Genomic DNA, 23,093 nt, shown 5'->3' with positions numbered 1-23,093 from the left:
GGATTCATGAACATGTTCATGGTGTTGTTGGGGTTGCACTTTACTGTCAGCAAGGATTTCTTATGTGGAAGGGTTGTGTCACAATTTTGTGTTTGATTTGGCATTATTCTTCAACAAACGGTATGACTTTGAAAGTGACTTACTTTTATTATCAATTATATTGCATATTATTTCAGTGACAAACGGGGCGATTGGGTAGCCTTGTGGTTTAAATGCTGCTCCTCACGCCAATGACCCGGGTTTGATTCCCCACATGGGTACAATGTTTGAAGTTCATTTCTTGTGTCCATCGTGACACTGCTGGAATATACTGCTGAAGCTGGCGTCAAACTAAACTGAGCCAGTCCTTGCCACATGATAGTACACTATGAGTAAGCCAATGTTTCCATTCACAGGTGAAGCTTTGGATAACGTTCAACGAGCCTTGGGTGTTCTTAGTGAAGGGTCTGGGAACGGGAGATCATGCTCCAGGGCACACTAGCCGAGGGGTGGAACCTTACTTGGGGGCACACAATGTTCTCTTGTCCCATGCCGAGGCCTATCATCTGTACAATGACACTTACAGGAGAACACAACACGGTATGTAGTGATGACTGTGTTTGTTTGTTGCACTCAGCAGTATTCCAACTATATGCCGCCGGTCTTTCAATAATTTGACCATTCAAACCACTGATCAACATCATGAACATTGCTTTGCTCCAATGGCATGCGATGACGTGTGCCAATCAAGTCGACGAGATTGACCACCCAGCCGTGGTAGTCGCTAATCAGTGATGATATGTGTATGATGATGTCAACGTTAAACCTCTTTGGAAGGTGTACTGAAGCTAACGTGAAGTACGGTGAAGTTTTGCATGATAAACATTGACCAGTCAAATTCTTCTTGTTTGATGTTAAGAATAAACTTGTTTAGAAAATATTTACCTCTATAGATATTTCCCGTGCATGATTATTATGAAACGAATAAATACTTTTAGCAGCTAAAATACTTAAATTATTTAATATGAGTTCTTATTAATAGGAAGAACATAGTTTTGAATCATTTTGGGTGCATATTTTTAAGGGATTAGATAAGATTTTCAATAAATATTAAAGAAATTATGGTTTGATCACTTACATTCAGGTCAAATAAGTCTCACCCTGAACATAGACTGGGCGGAGCCAAAGGACCCCATGAAGCCATCTGATATTAAGGCATCAGAATGGGCAGTTCAGATGTTCCTGGGTTGGTTCGCTCATCCAGTGTACGTCAACGGAGACTATCCGGAAGTAATGAAGAACAGAATAGCTTCCGTTAGTAAGGCTCAAGGACTTAATAAATCGAGACTACCGGAGTTTACTGCGGCACAGAAGAAGAAAATTGCAGGTTAGTGATGGTTGCCAGTGAATTTGAGTGAGTGTGTAAACTCATCTTTCAATCAATATTTTAGTACAATGAAGTAGGGCGTCTGATATCCAGGCATTGAGTCATGAGACTACTCCAGGACACAGCTAATTACACAGACTATCCATTGTCTTGGACTGGACGCGGGTACCACACAGCGTTCTACATGCATATGATACCAAGGCTTTGTATGCATATCATCACTGTAATAAACTCCCCTGGTGCAAGAGTAACATACGTTACTCTGAATCTTGAGATCATCCCACATGGTGTAAGCATAATGACAGAACAGAGAGACAGAACCCATGTGCACACGCCATAAAGTTCAAACTGCATGTGGTCAGTGACTGAAGTTGTGTATTGCATACTTTCATTAGCAGACAGGCAGGCAGACACACATTTGTCAATACTACAGATACTGAATTTTGTCAGTGACAGAGACAACTTGTCACAATCTTGTCAACATCTTTATATATGTTTCCAAAGACATGTATCACAACATTTCAGTCTTCATGCTGGACCATTGTTAGCAATGAAACTAAGTATTTCTAGTACTTTACTTTCTTGCAAATTTGCATGCATGGTGCCAGTTTATATTTATTTCTGTAAACCCAAGATGCTAGTAATCACAAGAAACAACTCCTGTGCTCCAGGTTCGACCGTAGCAATAATCCTTGCACGCATCACTTGCTGTGTTTTTACCTAGTCGCCTACTCGGTTCAAGCCGCGCCAACCTAATCACAGCTGTTGAAACCACATTCATATATATTTTTCACTCTAGGAACACACGATTTCTTCGGTATGAACCACTACACCACACAGTTGGTTCAGATGCAAGATGAAGGTCTGGCTGGACGGGAAAAGCCTGACTACTTCAACGACCGAGGCATAAAGGATGAACCTGACCCTAAATGGTTAAAGTGAGTAATGTGATAAACTACGTTTATACCAAACACGCTTATAGCAAACTGTGGGTAAAAAACACTTTTGCGTTTCCGCGTCCTTGAGTGAGTGTGTAAGTGAGTTTAGTTTTAAGCAGCTTTTAGCAATATTCCAGCAATATCACTTCGTGGACTGTGTGATCTTACATTACTAATCACCAGCTTGTGAACCAGGCAGCCGGGTAATAGTTGATCTGCAGCAACCCATGCTTGTCTTAAGAGGCGACTAGCGGTGGTCAGACTCGCTGACTTAGTTGATTCTTGTCATGGAATCCCAATTGTATAGATCGATGCTCATGTTGTAGATCACTGGATTATCTCGTCCAGAAACGATTATTTACAGAGCGACGCCATATGCATGGAATATTGCTGAGTGCGGAGTAAAACTAAACTCACTCACTTAAACAAGCATTCTCATCTTGTCATCAAAATGAAAATCAAAATGCCGTAGAATATATGGAATATGGCTGTGTGTGGTGTTAAAGCACAAACAATAAAACAAATATACCATTTGTTCAATCAGTTGAACAACTCGCTTATACCCACCGTATGTCATCGTTTCCCGACTACGTAGATCGATGCTCGTGCTGTTGATCACTATATTGTCCCTATCCAGGCTTTATTTATTTATAGACCATCGTCATATAGCCGGAATATTAATGAGTGAGGCGTTAAACAACAATCAACATGTACACCTCTCTATGTCGTTGCGTGACGATTAACACACTCTTTTCTGGTATCTCAATGCATCCCATGTGTGTTGAAGGTCCGGCTCAACATGGCTATACGTGGTTCCCTGGGGGGTCAGGAAGATTCTCAACTGGGTCAGAAACAACTACGGTGATGTCCCTATCTACATCACCGAGAACGGCTTGTCTGACAACAACGGTACGCTCAACGACCAACACAGGGTATACTTTTACCGGTACTACATCAACGAAGTACTAAAAGGTAGGTGTTTACAAAGCATTGGCCCTTGAAGATCGGGGTTAGAAAGTGTATCCAGCAAACCATGCTTGAATTAAGAGGCGGCTAATGGGATCGGGTGGTCTGGCCAGCTCATGTGGTTGACACGTCATCGATTATCAGTTGTGTTAATCGATGCTGATGTTTTTGATCTCTGGAGTGATTGGTCCGCGGCGTTCAATAACAAACACAAGCAAACACTAACTACATACCATTTATTGAATATACAAACGGTTTTCAAAACTTGGATCGTTTGAAGAATGATTAGAAATATTCAATATGTTCAAACGTGGAATAAACACGGATCGAATTACAGGTATTCCAGACATGGTGCCTAGATGACCGACTCTACACAATTGGAATTTTTTCTGACACCAATGTAATTATAATCAGACATTAAAGACACTATGACACGGCACATTTCTAAAACAATACATTATAAATGTCCCTTGGGTACATCACAAATCATTGTTGGAATTGTGTTTCTAGGTTTTAAGTGGTAAAGGTGTAAGATCTGCATCACTTCGGGCGCTCCTACCACATTGAGTTCACACGTCGGGATGGTCGTTGGTGTAGCCTAGTGGTTAAAGCGACCGCTCATCGCACCAAACACCCTGGATCGATTCCTCACATAGCACAATGTGTGAAGCCAGTTCCTCGTGTCCCCCTCCGTTATTGCTGGAATATTGGTAAAAACTCAGTTACTTACTCACACGTCGTGATATGCTAATGCTGTCAAAGCGGCGTTAAACCCAACTCACTCACTCACTCTTTACAAACCACTGTCCGCAGCTATCGACTATGACAAAGTGAACGTAAAGGGGTATACTGCCTGGGCACTACTAGATAACTTCGAGTGGGATCGTGGCTACTCGGAAAGATTCGGAACACACTATGTTGACTTTGGCAGTCCAGAGAGGACAAGAAAGCCAAAAGCATCTGCGGCCTTCCTGCGACACGTATGTATAGGATGGTTGTTACAGTATATATACTGACAGCAAAATAAACGCGAGTTTCAAAAAGATGAAAGTTCATAAAAGTTACCGTTCATGTTTATGCCTTTATTAAACTACTTGCCAGTTGCATCTTTTCTTTTCAGTATATTACATGACTCAACATCAGTAAATATAACAATTATACCTTATACTCCAATAAGGTTAAGGTCAGAATACGAATGGCTGATTCGTCTGTTGTTTAACGCTACTCTCGGCAATATTCCATCTATAGACGTTTAGACTAGCAACTTACTTACTTACTTACTTACTTACTTACTTACTTACTTACTTACTGATCCAGGACATTTGAAATGGGTGCCACGAGCTCAATAATTGATGAGATTCAGTGAAAATTGGCAAATTCCTAATTAAACGTTACACCAAACGGCACTTGTTCACAAGCACGATATCTGTACATGCTGTTCAGCATTATGATGCATGATCCTCGTGCAATTCTTCAGCATAAATCTTGAAGTTCGTTATGGGCACATAACACATAGTGAGTGCGTTACACGAGTTCAGACTTTTGATAATCTCCAGGGTATAAATCTACACTTGTACCCTGGATGTATTTACGGCTGGACCGGATAATTGTATTACCTCCCCTTGCTGGCTTTTTATCCAATCAGGTGTCTTTGCTGTGAAGTTGTGTGCACCAGTCACAAGGCTTGTGTCACAACTCCCTTTTGCTTCTTTTATCTAACCAATTACACTTGGCAACATAATTGTTGCAAATATACCCTGAAAGAGATAGGAGTTCATACGTATACTTTGTTAAGATTTCAGACTTGCCAATTTTTATCCCGAGATCTCAGTCGTATAACAAGCCTTAGTGGCTGCACCCGCGTGTTTTGTTGACACTGGCAGGTTCGCCTGTAAGGGCTTATCTGATTGGCTACTGTGATAAAGCGGAACCAACAAAGGGAGGTAATACAGTTATCGGGCCGAGATACATCCAGGAATCCAAGTGGAGATTTATCGATTGTCAGATTAGTCAGAATCTCTGATTTATAACACAACAAAACGTAGTTTTATCCCCTACTCGGTTTAACGTCTATCTCCCGGCTACGCATCTGTACATAATACTTCATCTGAAGGTCTTTGAAGACAATGGGTTCAAGCCTGGTGCGTTGACGGACCCTAACAGACAACCACTGCCATTTGAGAACGACGTCCTCCTTGAAGACTTCCCTGCTGACTTCAAATGGGGAGCAACTACAACCGCCTATCAGATAGAAGGAGCTGTTGACACGGAAGGTACATCAACAAAGTTTCAGTTTCCTGTCTGTTGTATCTTATTCCATGTCTAGTCCAAGTCTATGCAGGCCAAGTAAACGGCTGTTGCACGAGCACCAAATATCATTTTCGTGTTATTAGTTACATTTCCTCGCTATGGCAGCATTTTGTTCTTGAACACAAACCATTAACACAAGTTTACATTGTCTATGTGGCGCATCATACCACTGACATACGTAATGACTCAAGCTTTAGTTATTGCAGTAATCATAATAGTGACAGGTTACAATACCTTTTTCATGTGAGAGTTTTTATGTTTACCTGTAGAACTTACAGGTTTTTCACAGACAAGATATCAACCCCTGTACAATACATGATAGCTACTATATTTTTGCAAACATTATAATACAAATTCTACCATGACTTCAATAAAAACTGGACTGTGATTGGTCAATTAAAATCACTCAGACGTATTTAATCAGTTTCTAAGCCTCTAATTTTCCAACACATAACTTGCTTGTTTTCTAATTATACGCGTCACCAAATATATAGCGTAAAACGCAGGCTGCATATTTGATGCAACATCTTTATGTCCTCCTGGTATTCACAGGACGAGGACCCAGCAGTTGGGACGTGTTCTTGAGGACGCCTGGAAGGACGTTTAACCAGACAGCAGATAAGGCAGCCATGTCTTTCACACACTACCTCGAGGATGTTGGTGCACTGAAGAAAATGGGGGTGAGAAGACGATGAATTTTCAGCTTTCTTAAATATAGTATATAGAATAAATATAGTGTCACAATATCATTGTGAGGCGAGGATTTGGTTCAGATTCTATTTTCTTCAGTCAAGTGAAGTATGGTAAATACGTTAACAACGAATACGCTCGTGAGGAAATTGCGGATCTGACAAACTGCCTTAAGGTTTCGAGACCATGCAGCATAGTTTAGTCCAAATATGTAGCACAAACGAAGTAGTTGTAACGTACGAAAATGGTTGATCCCTTTGTGTTTGTTATTATGGTAGTTTATTGTACTAACTATATTGTGGGGCGTTGCGGTAGTCTAGTGGTTAAAGGGTCCTCTCGTCACGCCGAAGGCTCGGGTTCGTTTCCCCATATGGGTGCAGCATGTGAAGCCCATTTCTGGTGTCCCCCGCCGTGATTTTACTGGAACATTCCTAAAAGCGGCTGTGTAAACCATACTCACGCACTCATCAAATATATTGTACTCGATGGAATCTGTTTCTATGGGCAATCTTGGGTGGTTGGGTAGCCCCGTGGTCAATGCCTTGACTCGTCGTGCCCCCAAAGTGGGTCCTATTCTCCACATTGGTTTCTTTAGCTCTCCACTGTTATACTGGAACCTAAAAAAGAGCGCTGATCACCCCAGTCATCGTTGGTTAACTCTAAAGACCAATCACGCCGAAGTCACGGGTTCGATTCTCCATATGGGTATAATGTGGGAAGCCCATTTGTGGTGTTCCTTCGCCATGTTATTGCTGGAATATTACTAAAAGCGGCGTAAAACTAAACTCATTCACTCATCATACTTCTCAGGCCAAGTCGTACTACTTTTCACTCTCGTGGTCTCGAATCTTACCGAAAGGAACGTCAGATGAAGTCAACCAAGATGGCATCAACTATTACAACGAGCTGCTGTTGGCTCTGGCTGATGCCCAGATCGAACCAATCGTGTCCCTTCACCATTGGGACACACCGGCCGCCATTACAGACGGTTGGCTGGATGACAAAATAGTGGAAGCTTTCGGGAACTACTCCAGGATATGCTTTCAGAACTTCGGAGATAAGGTAACATTGACAAATATCCCACAGCAGTGTGAGGCATTTTTACACATAACACATTCTTCAATAATAATACATATACTGAAGGGGAAAATAAGGGATCACAAAAGCACAAGTGTGCCTTTATTATTTCTAAAGGTTTCTCCACAAGCTTTGTATCACACAGCTCCGTTGAATAGACCTTACGAACACTTGTGCTTTCATGTGATCCCTTATTTTTTCCCCTGAGTAGATGTTGACAGGTAGCATAGAAATTATGCTGGAGTATATATTACCCACAGGTAGGTGGTATGCGTGGCTTAGTAGTTGAGTTGTCCACTTGTAATGATATGGTTCCGGTTCGAATCTGATACAGGAACAGAAAGGCCTCCACGTCGTGATGCTGTATGTCACTTTCTAAAGGCGGCGTAAAATCAGTTATTACTTTAGTTTATGTGTGTATTCAATGTTGAAACTATGAATCTTGAATTATATGTCTTTTTTATGATCATATACATGTATATATCGTCCGTGGCATGTGGCTGAATTTATTTGTTAATCAGTTCAATTTGTGTGTGGTCATTCACTCTCTCTCGACAATTGTAATGGCAGTGTTGAGGTTCTGTTTTAGGTTAAAACGTGGGTTACCCAAAATGAACCTAATGTCTTAGCTCTGATGGGATACGAGCTGGGTCTACATGCCCCCGGTGTCAAAGGTCAAGGTTACAAGGCCGCTCACAACATGATCAAGGCACATGCTACAGCATACAGAATCTACCAGAATGAATTTAAGGACATTAAAAATGGTAAAACAACTTTACAATACTCGTGCAACAGGGAGTTTTGTTCGCCACACAATCTGGAAGTTTTTATGAGCACCGCAATTTAACATGTGCCAAATAAGCGAACATGCCTGCCCGATCCCGTAAATCACCTGTTACGACAACCATGGGTTAAGTTCTAACACGGTTCATCACGGGGATTAGTATCATGGCATGAGCGTAACATCTTTGAGTAGTATCTTAGAAATTGGGAAATACAATATGGAAGAAACGTTATGGAAAACAACCTCTATCAAGCATGAAAGCGACGTGTTTCGATACAAATGCATTGCTTGACAGTGGTACAAGAATTTGTAATCTCGCTCTCAAGAATATAGGAAGTTGTTATCAATAAAGTTTGTTCTATATGACGTGAACATAATGACATTCAAACAAGGCATCATCTGAAATTTGTAGAACGTACATTGCTATCAAAGAAGTGGGAAAATGTATATCTTCGGAAAGTGCAATGTATGGGTTTGCAACGTGAGGGGTGCCCTTTATTAGAAACCAGTTTCTACCCGTTCATGGCAAACATTGTAAAATATCCGATACGTTTAGTTAAAGTGACAAACTATGTCAAGTGTCTATATGCGTATGTTAGAATTACATGATTGACATCTATGTCTTATTCGCCATTTTTCCCTCTTCTTCCTCTTCTCCTCCTTCCTCTTCTTCTTCCTCTTCCAAGATGAGAAGATGACTCATGGAACGTCGTCTTGTAAAACTTTTTCACTGTACACATATACGTGTTTCTACTTTCTAGGAAAGGTAGGACTTGCAGTGTATCATTCTTGGGCTCTGCCAAAAACGGAAAGAGATCCTGGTGATTGGGCTGCTCTGGACCGGAAATTTGCCTTCGACTCTGATTGGTTCGATGATCCAGTCCTGTTGGATGGGGATTACCCTGACGTCATGAAGAGGGAGGTGTTCCTCAGAAGCAGGCAACAGAATCTGACTCAATCCCGTCTACCGGTGTTTACTGACGTGGAGCGGAATATGATCAGAGGTGAGGGACACATATCACAACAGACATACAGGGAGAATACAAACTCTGCTGATCCAGGACAGTTACAATAATTATGGGTGACTACTGAAGAGGGATGTGATGGGGGGAACAAATAATGTGATATTGATAGTCCATTGCGAGCTATTGCATTACTATTACAATCATATTTTTTCCTTTAGTTATCTCTTTGGAAGTCATCTCATAAATGAATGTACAGTTTATGTAAAACAAACACAAAGTTCGGTCTCTTTTACTAATTGGAAAGACACTTGAAACTCGGATGAAGAAGACTCAACGAAACAGCTGGTCTAAACTTAACTATCGATAGTTACACATACTATCGATACATCGAAACATTTTTGCCATCGATTTATTGCTATCGAAGACTCAGCAACTGCAATCTGTGGGTTGTTCGATGCCTCGTTACAGGCATAATAATGCACTACATATCTTTTCACATGTGTACGTTAAAACAGGACTTGTGTGACAAATCGTTGTTTCTTCAAAAGTGCATTTGAACAGACATTCATGGACGAGAAAATGCGCCAAAATTGCCCACGTCTGTTCTGAAATAAAGATATGAAAGAACAAGGGTCGAATGTATCACTGAAGAAATATCTTACTTGTATGATGAGCGGTTAGAAATGATTGTCATCGGATTACTAATTGGTGTTATTGCTTTCTAATACGGATAATCACAGGTTAATGATCTCACCCTCAGCCAGCTACGGTTTGCTGCACATTTGTGCCAGACACGGAATCGTGGCTCAGAATTTGAGGGAAGTCCCACAAAGGGTATAAACCTGAGGAATCACCACTGTAATTAATCGTTAGTCTACCCAATATCTATTGCAATATATATCCAATTTATGTTCTGTTTATATGGTTTAAAAATGCAAATCCAATTATATGACCCATAAACATCTTCGAAACTATCAGTATATAATAATATAAACGAAATACAGATGCTATACAGTGCATCGCGGATATTACCTATCATGGTCACAGAAATTGCCGATCGTATCTGGTGACTCGGTTTGCGAGAAGAGTATAGCAATGTATCGTATTGTGTCGGTCGAATAACAATATATGGGCAAACCGATATTGTCGCCCACCCCTAAACTATCCTGCTCACGGATGACATTTTTAGATGTTGGATCAATTTTGACGTTAAATAATTGCTGATATGTATATTTAAGAAGTCTTATTTGCAGAGAACAAGCTGGTAAGCCATTCTTGCCTTTTAAAGACGATGACATGATCAGAAGGGACATGTATGTGTGTTTTTCAGATGAACGGTTGACCAGCTATAATATTTGCATGTGGTTTTGACGGGTGCTACCCATGGGATAAGATGAGCCCACTATTGTCTTGGTATTGTTCTGTAGTATAGTGATTGGACACATCGTCTTCATATAACCGGAATGGTTTTGTCAGAGATTGATTATGGATGTGAAAGTATTTTGCAGATTTGTAGCATTTATTTCGATAAATACTCATGGAAACAAATAAGGGAACACACGTGAGTACATGTGTTTCTTTATTCTGTTCCAGGTTTCTTCACAAGGTATATATTGCACTGTAGGTGATATTCTGGAAATAACAATGTAATATTTGCACTTTCATGTGTTCCCTAATTTGTTTCCTTGTGTATACAATGTATATGTTCGTTTTCCCTGTGCTTCGTTTTATAACCAAACGTTCGATTTGTCAGTATGACTACAGACGTGCCGTGACTTCTTGGCATCCATCTTCAGAAGAACAATATTTTTTAAGTCCTCATTCAAATGAACGTTAGATGACATACGTTCTGTGCATCTTTTTCAGGTTCGGCGGACTTCGTTGGCATCAGCTACTACAAATCCAACTTCGTTCAGGAACGACGTCACAACGTCTCCGCCCCGCCCTCGATCATTGATGACAGAGCTTTCACAGAGTAAGTTAACTTTGTGTAGGGATCAATAAATATTCATGGAAGAAAAAGGCTGACACTCTACTTTTTGCACACATTTCTTCTGTGCAGAGTTGACAATTTCAATTTCAATTTTCATCAACGTTTCAGGCGACAAGAATAGATTTGGGAGGTAACTCGACCACAATAAAATGGACAGAACATGATCACAAATGCTCTTTTCCCAGTGGGAAAAAGTAAAAGTATTATAATAAACCTCAACTGCCGAATGATTCATGTTGACTGAAAGTACACCTATCGGTCAAAGAGTTCACATTGATTTTTGTCTTTCTTCAAATTCATCAGCAGTTGTTGACCTCAGTTACTTGCATATCGGCAATCAAAAGGTTGAAATCGTACATATAGTACAGTCACCGCAAACACCGTACTTGTATGGAATTACCTCAGCATAGAGTGGGATGTCACAAGCAACTTATCACAATTGTATTTACAAGAACGGAATAACATCTGGAAATAAAGTTTGTACAGCCCTTGGGGCTAGATCAACCTTGTTTTGGGAGAGTCTAAACCCTACTGACTAACATTTTGATTTTTTAACTATTTTCCTACGATTGAACCAATAAAAGGATTACGATTCGTCGATGTGCCCTACAATAACCTTAAGGAACAAAATGACAGTAGAGAGGGACGTACTCAACTCTACTTCAACTGGCACTAATCTTGTTGACATATTTACTGAATGTGTCAAGATCTAATTATAACCTTAGCAATGCTAACAATATTATCGTACCTTCTGCATGATTAAGACTTTCGTATGATTCCCTTTTTCCATCAACAGTAAGTAAGTTTCAAGTCGTACTTAAAATGCGAGCTGCCTGTTGCTCCATCATATTACTCGTTTGGAATGAGAAAACTTAATATCATACACACAAAGTTGAGATATGCCTAGTCACCTAAACTGTGATCTGTATTGTTTCAAAAATGAAAGATTCTGCGTCTTGTTACTATGGCAATGCTTGTAAAAATGTACATCACTTCCTATTGGAATGTAGACTGTACAACATTTAAAGAGAGATATTAATGTTAAATCTAAACAGTATTGTAAAACATGTCTGTCCAGTCACATTGTGACTGATGTTATATGGAAATCCTGATGTGACCATTCAGCAGAAGGAACACGTTTTTAAATGTGTGCGAACTTTTCCCCTCTTTCACTTTCCTGTCTCTTCTCTGTATTCATTCCTAAGAAGTATATAATTATAAATTTATGTGTGTAAATATTACGGAGCATGTATTTTAAGAAGGATAACTTGTCTTCAATAACCGTTCACATTTGTGGATAAAATATGTTTAAGTCAAATCACTGGTTGCTTTGATCCATACTCCTGGCTAGATCTTAACGAGCCTAAATTAATGTGTCTGTTAAAGGTGATGACATGCATACCTTTTTGAAAGTAATGGGAAAATAGCTTTTGTTTTACTGAAAGGTGTAGCTAACAGTTGAGTCCTTATTACCTTAGGCTAGGATTTATCGAAAACATCTGTTAAAATACCTTTCTGAAACGTATGTCTTTGAGATGAGTTCCTACTACATTTCACGGGAGCCTTTCTCTAAGCTTTTATAGATCATAGTGAGACTATATCCTTAATATTTGAATCCTAATGTGTCTCTTGTAGCTGTAAGAACTGATAATGTATTTTTTGTATGACGTGCTTCTCCTTAACACTAGCTAAAGTTTAGCTATTCATGTGAATTCATATTGTACACAGAACTAGTTCCCCTTCGACTGATGTGAATCCCAAGGGACTCAGGATGGTCCTGAGACGGTTCAGACAGAGGTATGGTAACATCCCCGTCTATGTTACCGGTAATGGCGTTGGGGACAAACCAGGAACAATTTCAGATTCGGGCAGAATACAGTACATCAAGTCCCACACCAATGAAGTATTGAAAGGTAACTGGTCACTCTTTTTTTTTTAAAAAAAGAAAGAAGTGAATTTACTTTTAGCAGTAATCCTGCCGTATTCACATTGTTTCCGTGTGGTCAGTCGGACCCGTTCTTTGGCTTGACGAACGTAAACTTTCACTAGTACTTTCACCGACTCCTTGTCATGGGATGATATGGAGCTACATATTAGAGGCACAATGTCACTCTTTTCGACAATATTTGGGTCGGCATTAAACTCTCTCACACATTCATGAAATGCTGAAGGAAATGATTACTTGGTAGAAATTACATCTGGTCGCAACTTAGCCCTTACGTAGAGCTGGACATTAATGTTTTGCATGAGTCATAGAATTTTTCGATGTTATAACAGTATGGTACACGATACGACCAAACCTAGATTCATCGCTGGCACACATGTTCAGGTGTTCAGACTCCTTGACTTGGTTGACACATGTCATCGTATCCCAAATGGGTAGATCAATGCTCATGTTGTTGATCACTGGATTGTCTGTTCAAGACTTGATTATTTACAGATAACCGCAATGTTTGCTGAAATGTTGTGGCGTTAAACAAGAAGCAAACAAACCATGCTATGAGACATCGTTACACAGCCTAAATACCATCTATACCCAACATCCCCATTTAAATTTGCGTGTTGCAGCCATACAGCTCGACGATGTTGACGTCCGTGGCTACATGACCTACTCCCTCATCGACAGTTTCGAGTGGAACTTCGGCTACACAGTTGCCTACGGCATGTACTACGTCAAGTTCAGCGACCCAAGCCGTGTACGCCATCCCAAAGATTCGTCAGAGTATTATCGCCGTCTTATACGAGACAACGGATTCTTCAAACCAACGACGCCAGTGATCAACACAACTCAAAAGCCAAAGATCATGCCCGAGAGGGAATGTCCACCCCCAACATCAACAGCCAATATGATGACTTCAAATATAGGCTTCCTTGTCAGCATCGTTTCCATAATGGTCATGAAAAAATGATTCCTACCATTTTACCAAATTTGTCTGATGAACTGCATTGTGAAAGATTATTTACAGACTGTAGTCATATAGCTCGAATATTGCGGAATGCGAAGTCTAATAGAATAAACAGTAGCATTTAGGTCATTGTGAAATGTTACTTCCTCTTTGTTCCATGATGTATCTAGCTGTGGATGATTGTGATTGAATGTCAAACGACTTCAGTTCAACATCGTCTATTGGAGCATTCGTTTGATGCGTATGTGAGGCTGTGTGCGTACATGTGTTAGCGTGCGCATCTGTGCGCGAGCGTATGCGTTAGAATGTATCATTGTCGGAGTTGCAACCAACAAACTATATACCGTGAGCACCGGCAATGTTTTCACAATGTTTTCACAATTACCAATAATTAATGTTGAACATATTATTGAACAAAGTATTCATTGTATGAAATCTCCTCAGCCTCTCAGAAGTGCAATGGATGCTCCCTGAAACAAAATGAAAGGAAAGTATGCACGTTTGTCACTGTACTGTTTATATTAATATAATATTATATCATCTTTTGTATGTGCACAAACTGTATACAGTTATTGTGTATGCTATACAGTGGAGGTAGATATACAGGAGATACAAAACTATCACCTTATTTCATTGTTTCGTATTAATTCGGTTGTATATATATTACTTCAATGTAAGGATATTGGGTTTGTCTGATATGAGAATCCCTTACAATAGTCATGGCAAAAGTAGTCATATGCTTCTTATATTAATTCAGTGCGTATAAAATCATTGGTTTCACGATCATAGGGTCTCATCAGAGTGTCTGTTGATATAAAACATAATATAACACAATTCGATAAACGACCAAACCCCTGGAGGCTGTTTGTAAACGAGTATTGATACAGCTGGTATCGGAAGATCAGAGGTGAAATTCTTCCATCATCCAAATCATTGTCCGGGTGTCTCCAGTTTGTAGGGGACGATGAGGTAGCCCAGTAGCTAAAGCTGTAAAAGTGGTTTAAGCGTTCGCTTGTAACGCCGGGGGCCCGGGTTCGATTCCCCACTATGTTTCTGGTGTTCCGCCGTGATATTGTTGGAAATATTTCTTAAAGCGGCATAAAACCATACTCATTCTCTCGGTTTGTAGACTGTGAGAACCAATGGTTTTAGTGTAACTACAAAGCTTGCTAGACAGAGTATTCCTATTAGGTAATTGTAAGTCATGATAGCCAGTGATAACTCAGTTTCTGCAAAGCATTGTTCTAAAATAGTGCTTTCACTTTGAAGATACTGCTTCTCTTCACATGAGAATCCAATTTGGGTGATGAATTGTAATGAGAAACTACACTGTGATTCAGTTGTTATATTTTGTCACCTGAACACAATATACATATTTCAATATCACCTCAGGCATCCATGCAGAGGAAACAGTTTCCAAAGACATGGGATAAAGTGTCACAGTTTCCCTTAATTTCTCTTCATCATATGCTTCCTTCTTAACGTCATCATTTGCATTTTATCAATCTTGTAAATCTAAAATCTCCTACTTTTTTAATAATACATTTGGAGTGTGAGTAAGTTGCGATTTGAAGACACATCGGCATTGTATCAGCCAGAGACTGACTAAAACAAGTTATACTGCACGGTATTACCAGTATAACAAGCTTTTCAACGATGTATACGTATTGCACTATTTTTTGGAGAATTGGTATACTGGGTAAAGAACACATATGACGTTTTTGTGATTATCTTTATGGTTTAGATTAAAATCTACACAGACTTCCATTTGCATCAAATGTTTTCCTTTGGTATTCAATGACGAAATGGCATACTGCATTGTTATTAATACAAATAATTGCACAAACAAGAAAAACAGAATCCCTTTCTAAGCAGCCTGTATTTTTTTATTATTTGCTGTTATCAAAACCATAACATATATGTTGAGGCACTTATAATGCAGAAAATAGGATTGCAATACACCATTGTGTCACTCACTGTCAAACACTTCAGTTCCTAATATATAAGATATCACAATACGGGTGCCAGAATCGCAATATATTGCAACACAATTTATCTGACAATACACAACCCTAGGTTATACATTCACGACACAAAAAGTACAAAATATGAGAGCCTGTTGACCAACGATACTGTACATGAACTCTTTCTTACTTATGAGATTTCATGTTCGTGACCCTTGCTTTTCTTTTGATGTTCAGCATGCATTAAAACCAGAAAAAAACAACAACATATAACAGTCTACATCATATCATCAACATCTGATGGTAGATCACCAAACTAAGGACCACGAGACTTGTTCTTCCAGCATGGACGCCAGCGGGATTTACACCACCATGTAAGTCTTTGGTGATTGTACCGTTCATCTATTTATCAAACCATTCAATGTCTTTTAAAATGTCAAATTGAATGATTAAACAAAAGTCAACATGCTCAAAACTATCCTTGACCGTTTTGTCACAGAAATATTGATCAGGCTTATCTTTCGAACGCGAGAGTGTCGACATGCCGTAGTGAAGGCAGAGTCACTGGTGCGACTGCAAGGACTACGTACACGTGGACAGGCTAAAATTGATGCTGGAAACGGTCATTTTCATACACAGCGGCGCAAAAGTCATCAACACGTGTTTCTCGGTTGGTTGGTTGGTTGGATTGATGTATAACCGTGCTCACCAGTAAATAAGGCGAGTCTGGGTCAGATAATCCAGTAACCAACATATTAGTTTGCCATATTGTGACAAGGACAATTTAATTTATAAGAATATTAAAATCAAGAAATTTAGAACATAAAAACCTGTCAGCCAATGACAGGTAAAATACCAGAGTATCACAGATGTGAATAAAAAACTAGCATGTAAAACCAAAGCATTTTAACATATAGAAGACAATACAATATAAAACACGGGCTCTAGATCGCCAACAACTGGAGTTAGATCACCATACTAGGGACCATGAGGACTCGAACGTTTATGACAGTAAATACACTATAGAACGATTTTGTCAGCATGATAACCTTGTGATTCACGCGTGCTATATGCGTCCTGAATGCGTGCATAGTGAATGATCTTCTCGACAGTAGTGTCTGCAATGAACAAAACCAACCACCACAAGCAACTGCAAGACCTACCACCGTGGAACCAACAGATGCTAAAAGACGATAATTTACAATAGGAAATAATAACAAGGGAACGATCTTTCTTGAGCAATATATACTTATTGGATATCAATGTTCCTTATCCAAGCATTTCAGCAGCCATACTGTTTGTCAGGTAAACAAAGGAGTAATATTTTCCTTCCGATCAATCCATGAACAGTCACCTCAAGATCCACACATGTTCTCATAATGTGCTTTGATTGTAATTTTTGAAACAGTGCCTTTTCTAACACCACCAACAACGACACTGGTAATTTGTTGATCGATGTAAATATTAAGCAAAAAGAATGTCAACATGCATGTAATTATCGTACGTCTAAAAACTGATACTTGATGTTTTTTTACATTGGAAAAAAGAGGACTTGAGTGGTGTTTGATGAAACCAATACAGGCAATTATCGCCTTCAAACATTAAATGTTTTATGTATGTTTGATTAATGATCACCTTTATGTAAGGGAATACACAATGCCTTGAGGAAGTGGTCTGATTTTGTATATGTTACATTTGGTACTACACTTTTAAAGTATTGATACTAGTGCTCTTTTAGGTTAAAAAAAGCCCATATTCCAGTACTTTCTAAATTTCGTTGTGTTGATCACTGACTATGCTGTTGGATAGGCTCCTGTTTCTCCGCGTGTGGGTTTAAATTCCGGAGGGACTCAACATAACAAAAGTACTGGTATGTTAAATAGTAGTTTTACAATTTGAACATGAGCCTTTCAAAGTAGATTTTACTTGTTTGAGTATATGTACAAATTGTACAAAGTTGAAATGAAATCCATTTCTGAGTTATTCTTTGAATCCACAGCTTTTATATGCCAGATTGAGGTACCAGTAAAACCTCACGATAATAAGGTTATGTGCTATGAATATTAGTAAAATTTAAACTTCAGTTAGCAAAGTATTTGACAGGGTTCTGTACTTAACTGTTCTTGAAAGTTCTTTCTTTTTCTGACCCGTGAAGTTCCGGGGTAGAATAGGCCTTCACCACCCCACGCGTGCCAAAAAAGGCGACCATGCTTGTCCTCAGAAGCTACCAACGTGATCAGGGGTCTTTAGTCTTTATCTTCATAAGATGACAATTGTTTTAGTTGTCAAAACACAGAGGTGACAGTTATTTGCAACGTTCTTGAAATTGAGAGATACAAATTTATCGCGCTGCAGACGAGAGTAGCTTTGGAATGAGATTTGAAGGATCCCGACCTCGTTGGCTAAATTTGACCAGGCTCTGCAAGAGGAGTGGAACAGACTCATCCAACGAGTTGATGTTTCACTAATTGCACCAGTATTGCACACTAGTGATCACTCGATGTAAATTTCTTATCTTAGTTCGACCGTCAAGATCATTGGACGGGCGGCGGGGGTACCGCAATGTTTAAAGCGTCCGCCCGCTCGATGAAGACCCGGGTTGATTCCAAACCTGGACATAATGTGTGGTGTACATTTCTGGTGTGATGTTGCTGGCATATTGCGAAAAGCGGTGCAAAACCATACTTACTCACTCAAGATCATCGTCAGTTACATCATCTAGTGTCACACGTCACGACCACGTGTAAGGTGCCAATGATTCGTTCGTTTTAATCCTACAACGAGAAACTGATATTTCTCACTTGCAATTTACGTTCTTTCCAACGTCGAGTTTCGCCAGAAAGCAACCCCAAAACAACATATAACATTTTGTGCAATCAAATACGAAATTGCCTTGAACATAACTATCATATACATCTTACAAGTTCCATTGTACATATTTGCAACGTTCCACCCGACCATTTAACAAAAGGCGTATAGGTCATGATGATGTCTACCCAGTATATTGTGTGATTTGACCTGCACCGTACATGTAGGTTCCAATGTTTGTGCAAGGGAACAAGTGTCTTCTTTTGCCTGCCTTTGATTACACTGACCTTTTCGCGAAAAAACAGCAAGTCTGATTCACGTGAGAGTGTTGTATTTACTAAGTTACCAGTGTCATTTATTTTTAAAAGTAATAATTATGACAATCCAACTTTTGAGGATCAGTACACACATGAGTGTCTGGCATGTAAATCCTGTTGGTTTCTTAGAAAACAGGCCTTATTAGACTGTCAAAGCGCATGATGCTATATCTGCATTAACAACATATGCATTCAAACATGAAACGTATTGATCCTTGGCGGCAGAAAGTGATCAATGATACTTCAGATGAACACTGCACCGTGGTGGCAGCACAAAGCTCATAATGCGATGTGGCATTTCTTGGCATCTGGTGCCAAAATGGTAGTTCTTGTTGTGGCAGCACTAATGTGTGGGGGTAGGTGTATTTCATTCTTCATGTTCTTGTTAAATCATTTACCACATTTAATTTTACTATTCACAGAGACATCTTATAACACCTTGTTTAAACATTAAAAGTGTAGGTGTACTATGAAACCTCTGCTCTGATAAGTGCCTATGTTGTATGTAACATTATTGTAATAATGACATCTGCTATGTGATAGATGATGGTGCGATCGTTTTCATTCTTTTATTGCTTGATGTTGTCTTACGAACGATTTCACTTGACCTGAAAATGAAGCTTCCTTTACGAAATGTGTCTTACTTTCAGTTTACAGCATAAACCAAAATGCGATATATCTAAACGATTATGAATCCGTTTCGGATGATACCCGAGACTTTTCTGGCGTTCTCAATGTGTATTCAAAAGTTCTTTACGACACGAATACAGCACACAGGAAGGAATATATAACTTGAATCCAAAATAAATAGAAACAAATTGCAATTGCTCAGCTGGGGTTTTCGTGTGGTGTTCTTTTTTCTTCAGCTGGGAACACAACTGGTTTACATCCCTGACCCCAAGTTATGCTTGTGTAGGTTAAAAATCTAGTGATTAATGTTATGAACGCCGTGTAGTGTTATAGAGCAGAATATACAAACAACTTTTACGTAGACAAACCAGATGTGTTGCATCATTCTCTAACAATGCCAGAAACAGGCAAATCAATGTTAATGTTCCTTTGAAGGTTGCAATCTTTTCAAACATTTGATACACACACATGAAGACTTAGCCATTACATTTGGGACCAATTTACTGGTGACACACGGAGCACCAGCTACGAGCTACATTATCAACAATTCATGGACAAGAATCGTAACGTGTTGATTACGAAAATGGGATCGGGGAGCTAATGGGAATCAAGGCGAGCGCTTTTCCTACTTGTCATGTTACACATGTAATCTATCCGTGATATTGCAAAAATGTTACGTCGATTTTACACATTCAGAATGACCAACGAAGTCTTGCTCAGAAAACCACAACCATAGCGTCATGGCATCATAGTAGTTTCAGCTAGTCACCAAGAAGTTACCGGTGTACGCTGAACCAAATAATAAAATATTTTCAGTTCAAGCTAACGCTAATCTTGCCTTGAGGAAACCGACCACAGAAAGCAGCTTCTACGGTGTCAATTCAAGTGGAGCGGTAGACGGTAATAATAATCCGGGCTGGGGATCCATGTCCTGCTTTCAAGCCGGAGCAAGTGATCCAGGTCCTTGGTGGCAAGTTGATCTTCTTGGCTACTATGCCATCACGACTATAGTGGCCACAGCACGTACTGGCACTTGTTGCGGTGAGTCGAAAGCTAGGTTTAGGTTTTGATCCATGGATTTGATATTCTGTTTGATTTGTCTTTGAAAGTTGTTGTTTAACGACGCACATAGCAATAATCCAGCTATATGAAGGCCGTCTGGTCGAGATATGTTCACGCAGAAGTTCAAAAACACACCACCAGTTTCTGTCATGAATACAGATCAACTGATATTTTGCATGCATTTCTAAAATGGAAGTATCCAGTTTGTAGTGTTTTTTGTTTAACTGCGTATGTATAACGTGGCATGGCTGCGTCTTACGTATTGCAACAGATGCCATATTTGAGATTTCTCTTTCTTAGTAAAGTACAAATCTTAAGTTTTAGGTAATGTAAACAGGGTTGACACATTTTTGCAGATATTTATTTACGATTCCTTGGTGTAAATCTAGTTATTTCTCCCGTTTGTTCCAGATACACGTCTTCACGACTTCTATGTGGAAGTGTATGAACATGACCCCATTAAGTACTCCTCACAGCAGGCTCGGCTCTGCTTATTTCACGAAGGAGTGGTCCTGGCAGGAGCGCCGGTGACTCTGCCTTGTACCACGGTGTTCACGGGACGTTATGTCAAACTAAGACGTAAATTCAAGAACCCAGGGGACGATAGATTTACAATTTGCGAACTCGAAGTCTACGGGCCGGAATCATGCATAACAAGTATGTGTGTTTTTATGTTCATGTATTGATGTGATTCATATATTGATTGTTATGACAAGGTGAGCTTTGTCTAAACCATGCATGTCCTGTTCTATATCCATATCATTCAAGTTTGACAACTGCTATATTAAAGCTTAATACGTGTTTTTTTTTGTTAAAGTATTTTTATATTCCGGCATAATACGTGTGTCCTTCCTTACATTCACGTTGAAGAATAAGGATGATGCTTAGCAACATCTGTCAAATAGTGATCATACCTGCAAAAAGTTCATATCAAACGTGCATATAAATTCTTGCTCCACAGAGGATGAGACTTTGCCTTTTTGTCCACCTTTGGTGATTCCTTGAGGCCAATACCTGTTTCTGATTACACCAGATTACTATAGAGGACTGAGTTGTGGGGCCAGGATTATTGTGTATAACATCTTAATGCTCTTCACTGCGTTGCACATCAATATTCACTCACTCCTGATCCAAATCACTTTTTCAGATTCACGTTACCGACAGATATCTGGCGCCAGAATGAACGCCCACATTGCTGAACACCCTTTACTAGGGGCCACAGTTGACCGATGTGCCATGTTGTGTATGGAGAACTACCAGTGTTACAACTTTAACTTCAACCGTCAAAGTACAGTCAATCCATGCGAATTAATATACGAAAGGTCGACAGTCTACGAGGTCAGTGCAGACTGGGATCACTATTCTCTTCAGCTGTAGTCGGAGCATCATTGGCCAAACGGAATGAGTCGTAACAATTTGTGATGCTTGCCTCCCTTAACAACGGAAAGATCAGCTCGTCGTATGTTTTAATCCCATTTGATATGAAGATAATGGATTCCACAACGCCCGAATACACGTTTATTTTTACTGGAGGTTATACGCAAGCGGATCTCAGCACTTGTAAGGGAGATCCCTTTGATCTGTACTGACGTTTATAATATCCTGTGACCAGGTAAGGCGAACGTTTCAGGCCTACTTCACCATAATGGCTTGTGATCAGTTTGGTAATTCTTGTACAAGGGCATTTTGTCACTAATAAGCGGCTGCACCTGATATTACTGCTGGGTAGCGACATGCGTTTCTAACATATTTACAACCTATATGTACTAGCATTCAGGGAGTATGAATACAGGTAGAATGTTAGAAAATTTTCTGCCGCGTTATGGTAGTGGTGGCATGTTTTCCTGTTTGTAGAGCTGAAGTCATGTTCAGGGTCCTACTATGGATGGACCTCGGTGTCTAAACCACAGGCATGGCGTATAGGGGAGTAAAATGGGCTGTGCCATCATGTCATTTGTTATCAGACATGATCCTTCTGGTCAGGCCGTGAAGACTCCGGATGTCTTGTTTTGTCTAAATAACTGCTCCAAAGGAACAGGAAAGAAATGGCACAACACAAGTATTGGCTTTGACCTTTAGCTCTGAACTCCATATTTTCTTTAGGCGATATTTATACTCAGCCCGAAGTTTGTCAGGAATCTGGACGTCTAAAACTTTTCTCACACTTCCAATCCAAGATAGGTGTAGGCCTGATCTTCCAAAACATGTTCAATAATTCCTCCTCCTGTAATTTGACGGACAGACCGTTAATCACCTTGCCACCTTTCAAATTAAGAGTGTTACATTTTTCGAGTCCAAGGGTCATGACAATATCATT

The 23,093-nt window shown here is 39.7% G+C and overlaps 2 protein-coding genes across 2 annotated transcripts in view; both read left to right on the top strand.

Moving 5' to 3' along the window:
* The window catches only part of LOC137295821 (lactase/phlorizin hydrolase-like), a 44,419-nt gene extending 27,985 nt beyond the window's left edge, over positions 1-16,434 (top strand). Inside the window, exons 18-30 of the mRNA XM_067827377.1 lie at positions 396-579; positions 1,124-1,366; positions 2,166-2,304; positions 3,092-3,276; positions 4,084-4,250; positions 5,384-5,543; positions 6,133-6,260; positions 7,081-7,332; positions 7,937-8,111; positions 8,893-9,135; positions 10,963-11,071; positions 12,818-13,002; positions 13,658-16,434. Coding sequence (XP_067683478.1) covers positions 396-579; positions 1,124-1,366; positions 2,166-2,304; positions 3,092-3,276; positions 4,084-4,250; positions 5,384-5,543; positions 6,133-6,260; positions 7,081-7,332; positions 7,937-8,111; positions 8,893-9,135; positions 10,963-11,071; positions 12,818-13,002; positions 13,658-13,998 — 2,511 coding nt within the window. The 3' untranslated portion in view covers positions 13,999-16,434. The remainder of the gene's footprint in view (positions 1-395; positions 580-1,123; positions 1,367-2,165; positions 2,305-3,091; positions 3,277-4,083; positions 4,251-5,383; positions 5,544-6,132; positions 6,261-7,080; positions 7,333-7,936; positions 8,112-8,892; positions 9,136-10,962; positions 11,072-12,817; positions 13,003-13,657) is intronic.
* Positions 16,435-19,403: 2,969 nt separating this feature from the next.
* Positions 19,404-22,153, top strand: LOC137274336 (fucolectin-like). The gene is made up of 4 exons (XM_067807487.1): positions 19,404-19,440; positions 20,531-20,755; positions 21,188-21,433; positions 21,924-22,153. Exons 1-4 carry the CDS (start codon positions 19,404-19,406, stop codon positions 22,151-22,153), a joined length of 738 nt encoding a protein of 245 aa, XP_067663588.1.
* Positions 22,154-23,093: the final 940 nt, after the last annotated feature.

Source organism: Haliotis asinina, chromosome 1 (genome assembly GCF_037392515.1).
Source record: "Haliotis asinina isolate JCU_RB_2024 chromosome 1, JCU_Hal_asi_v2, whole genome shotgun sequence".
NCBI classification, from domain to species: domain Eukaryota; kingdom Metazoa; phylum Mollusca; class Gastropoda; order Lepetellida; family Haliotidae; genus Haliotis; species Haliotis asinina.
This window is presented reverse-complemented; position numbering and strand designations above follow the sequence as displayed.

What these genes read in the sequence shown, in the direction of transcription:
- LOC137274336 (XM_067807487.1), top strand. Translation starts at nt 19,404, where the DNA reads ATGGTAGTTCTTGTTGTGGCAGCACTAATGTGTGGGG. An exon ending in GGCAGCACTAATGTGTGGGG is followed by an intron (nt 19,441 to 20,530) that starts GTAGGTGTATTT and finishes AAATATTTTCAG; the next exon opens with TTCAAGCTAACGCTAATCTT. An exon ending in ACGTACTGGCACTTGTTGCG is followed by an intron (nt 20,756 to 21,187) that starts GTGAGTCGAAAG and finishes CGTTTGTTCCAG; the next exon opens with ATACACGTCTTCACGACTTC.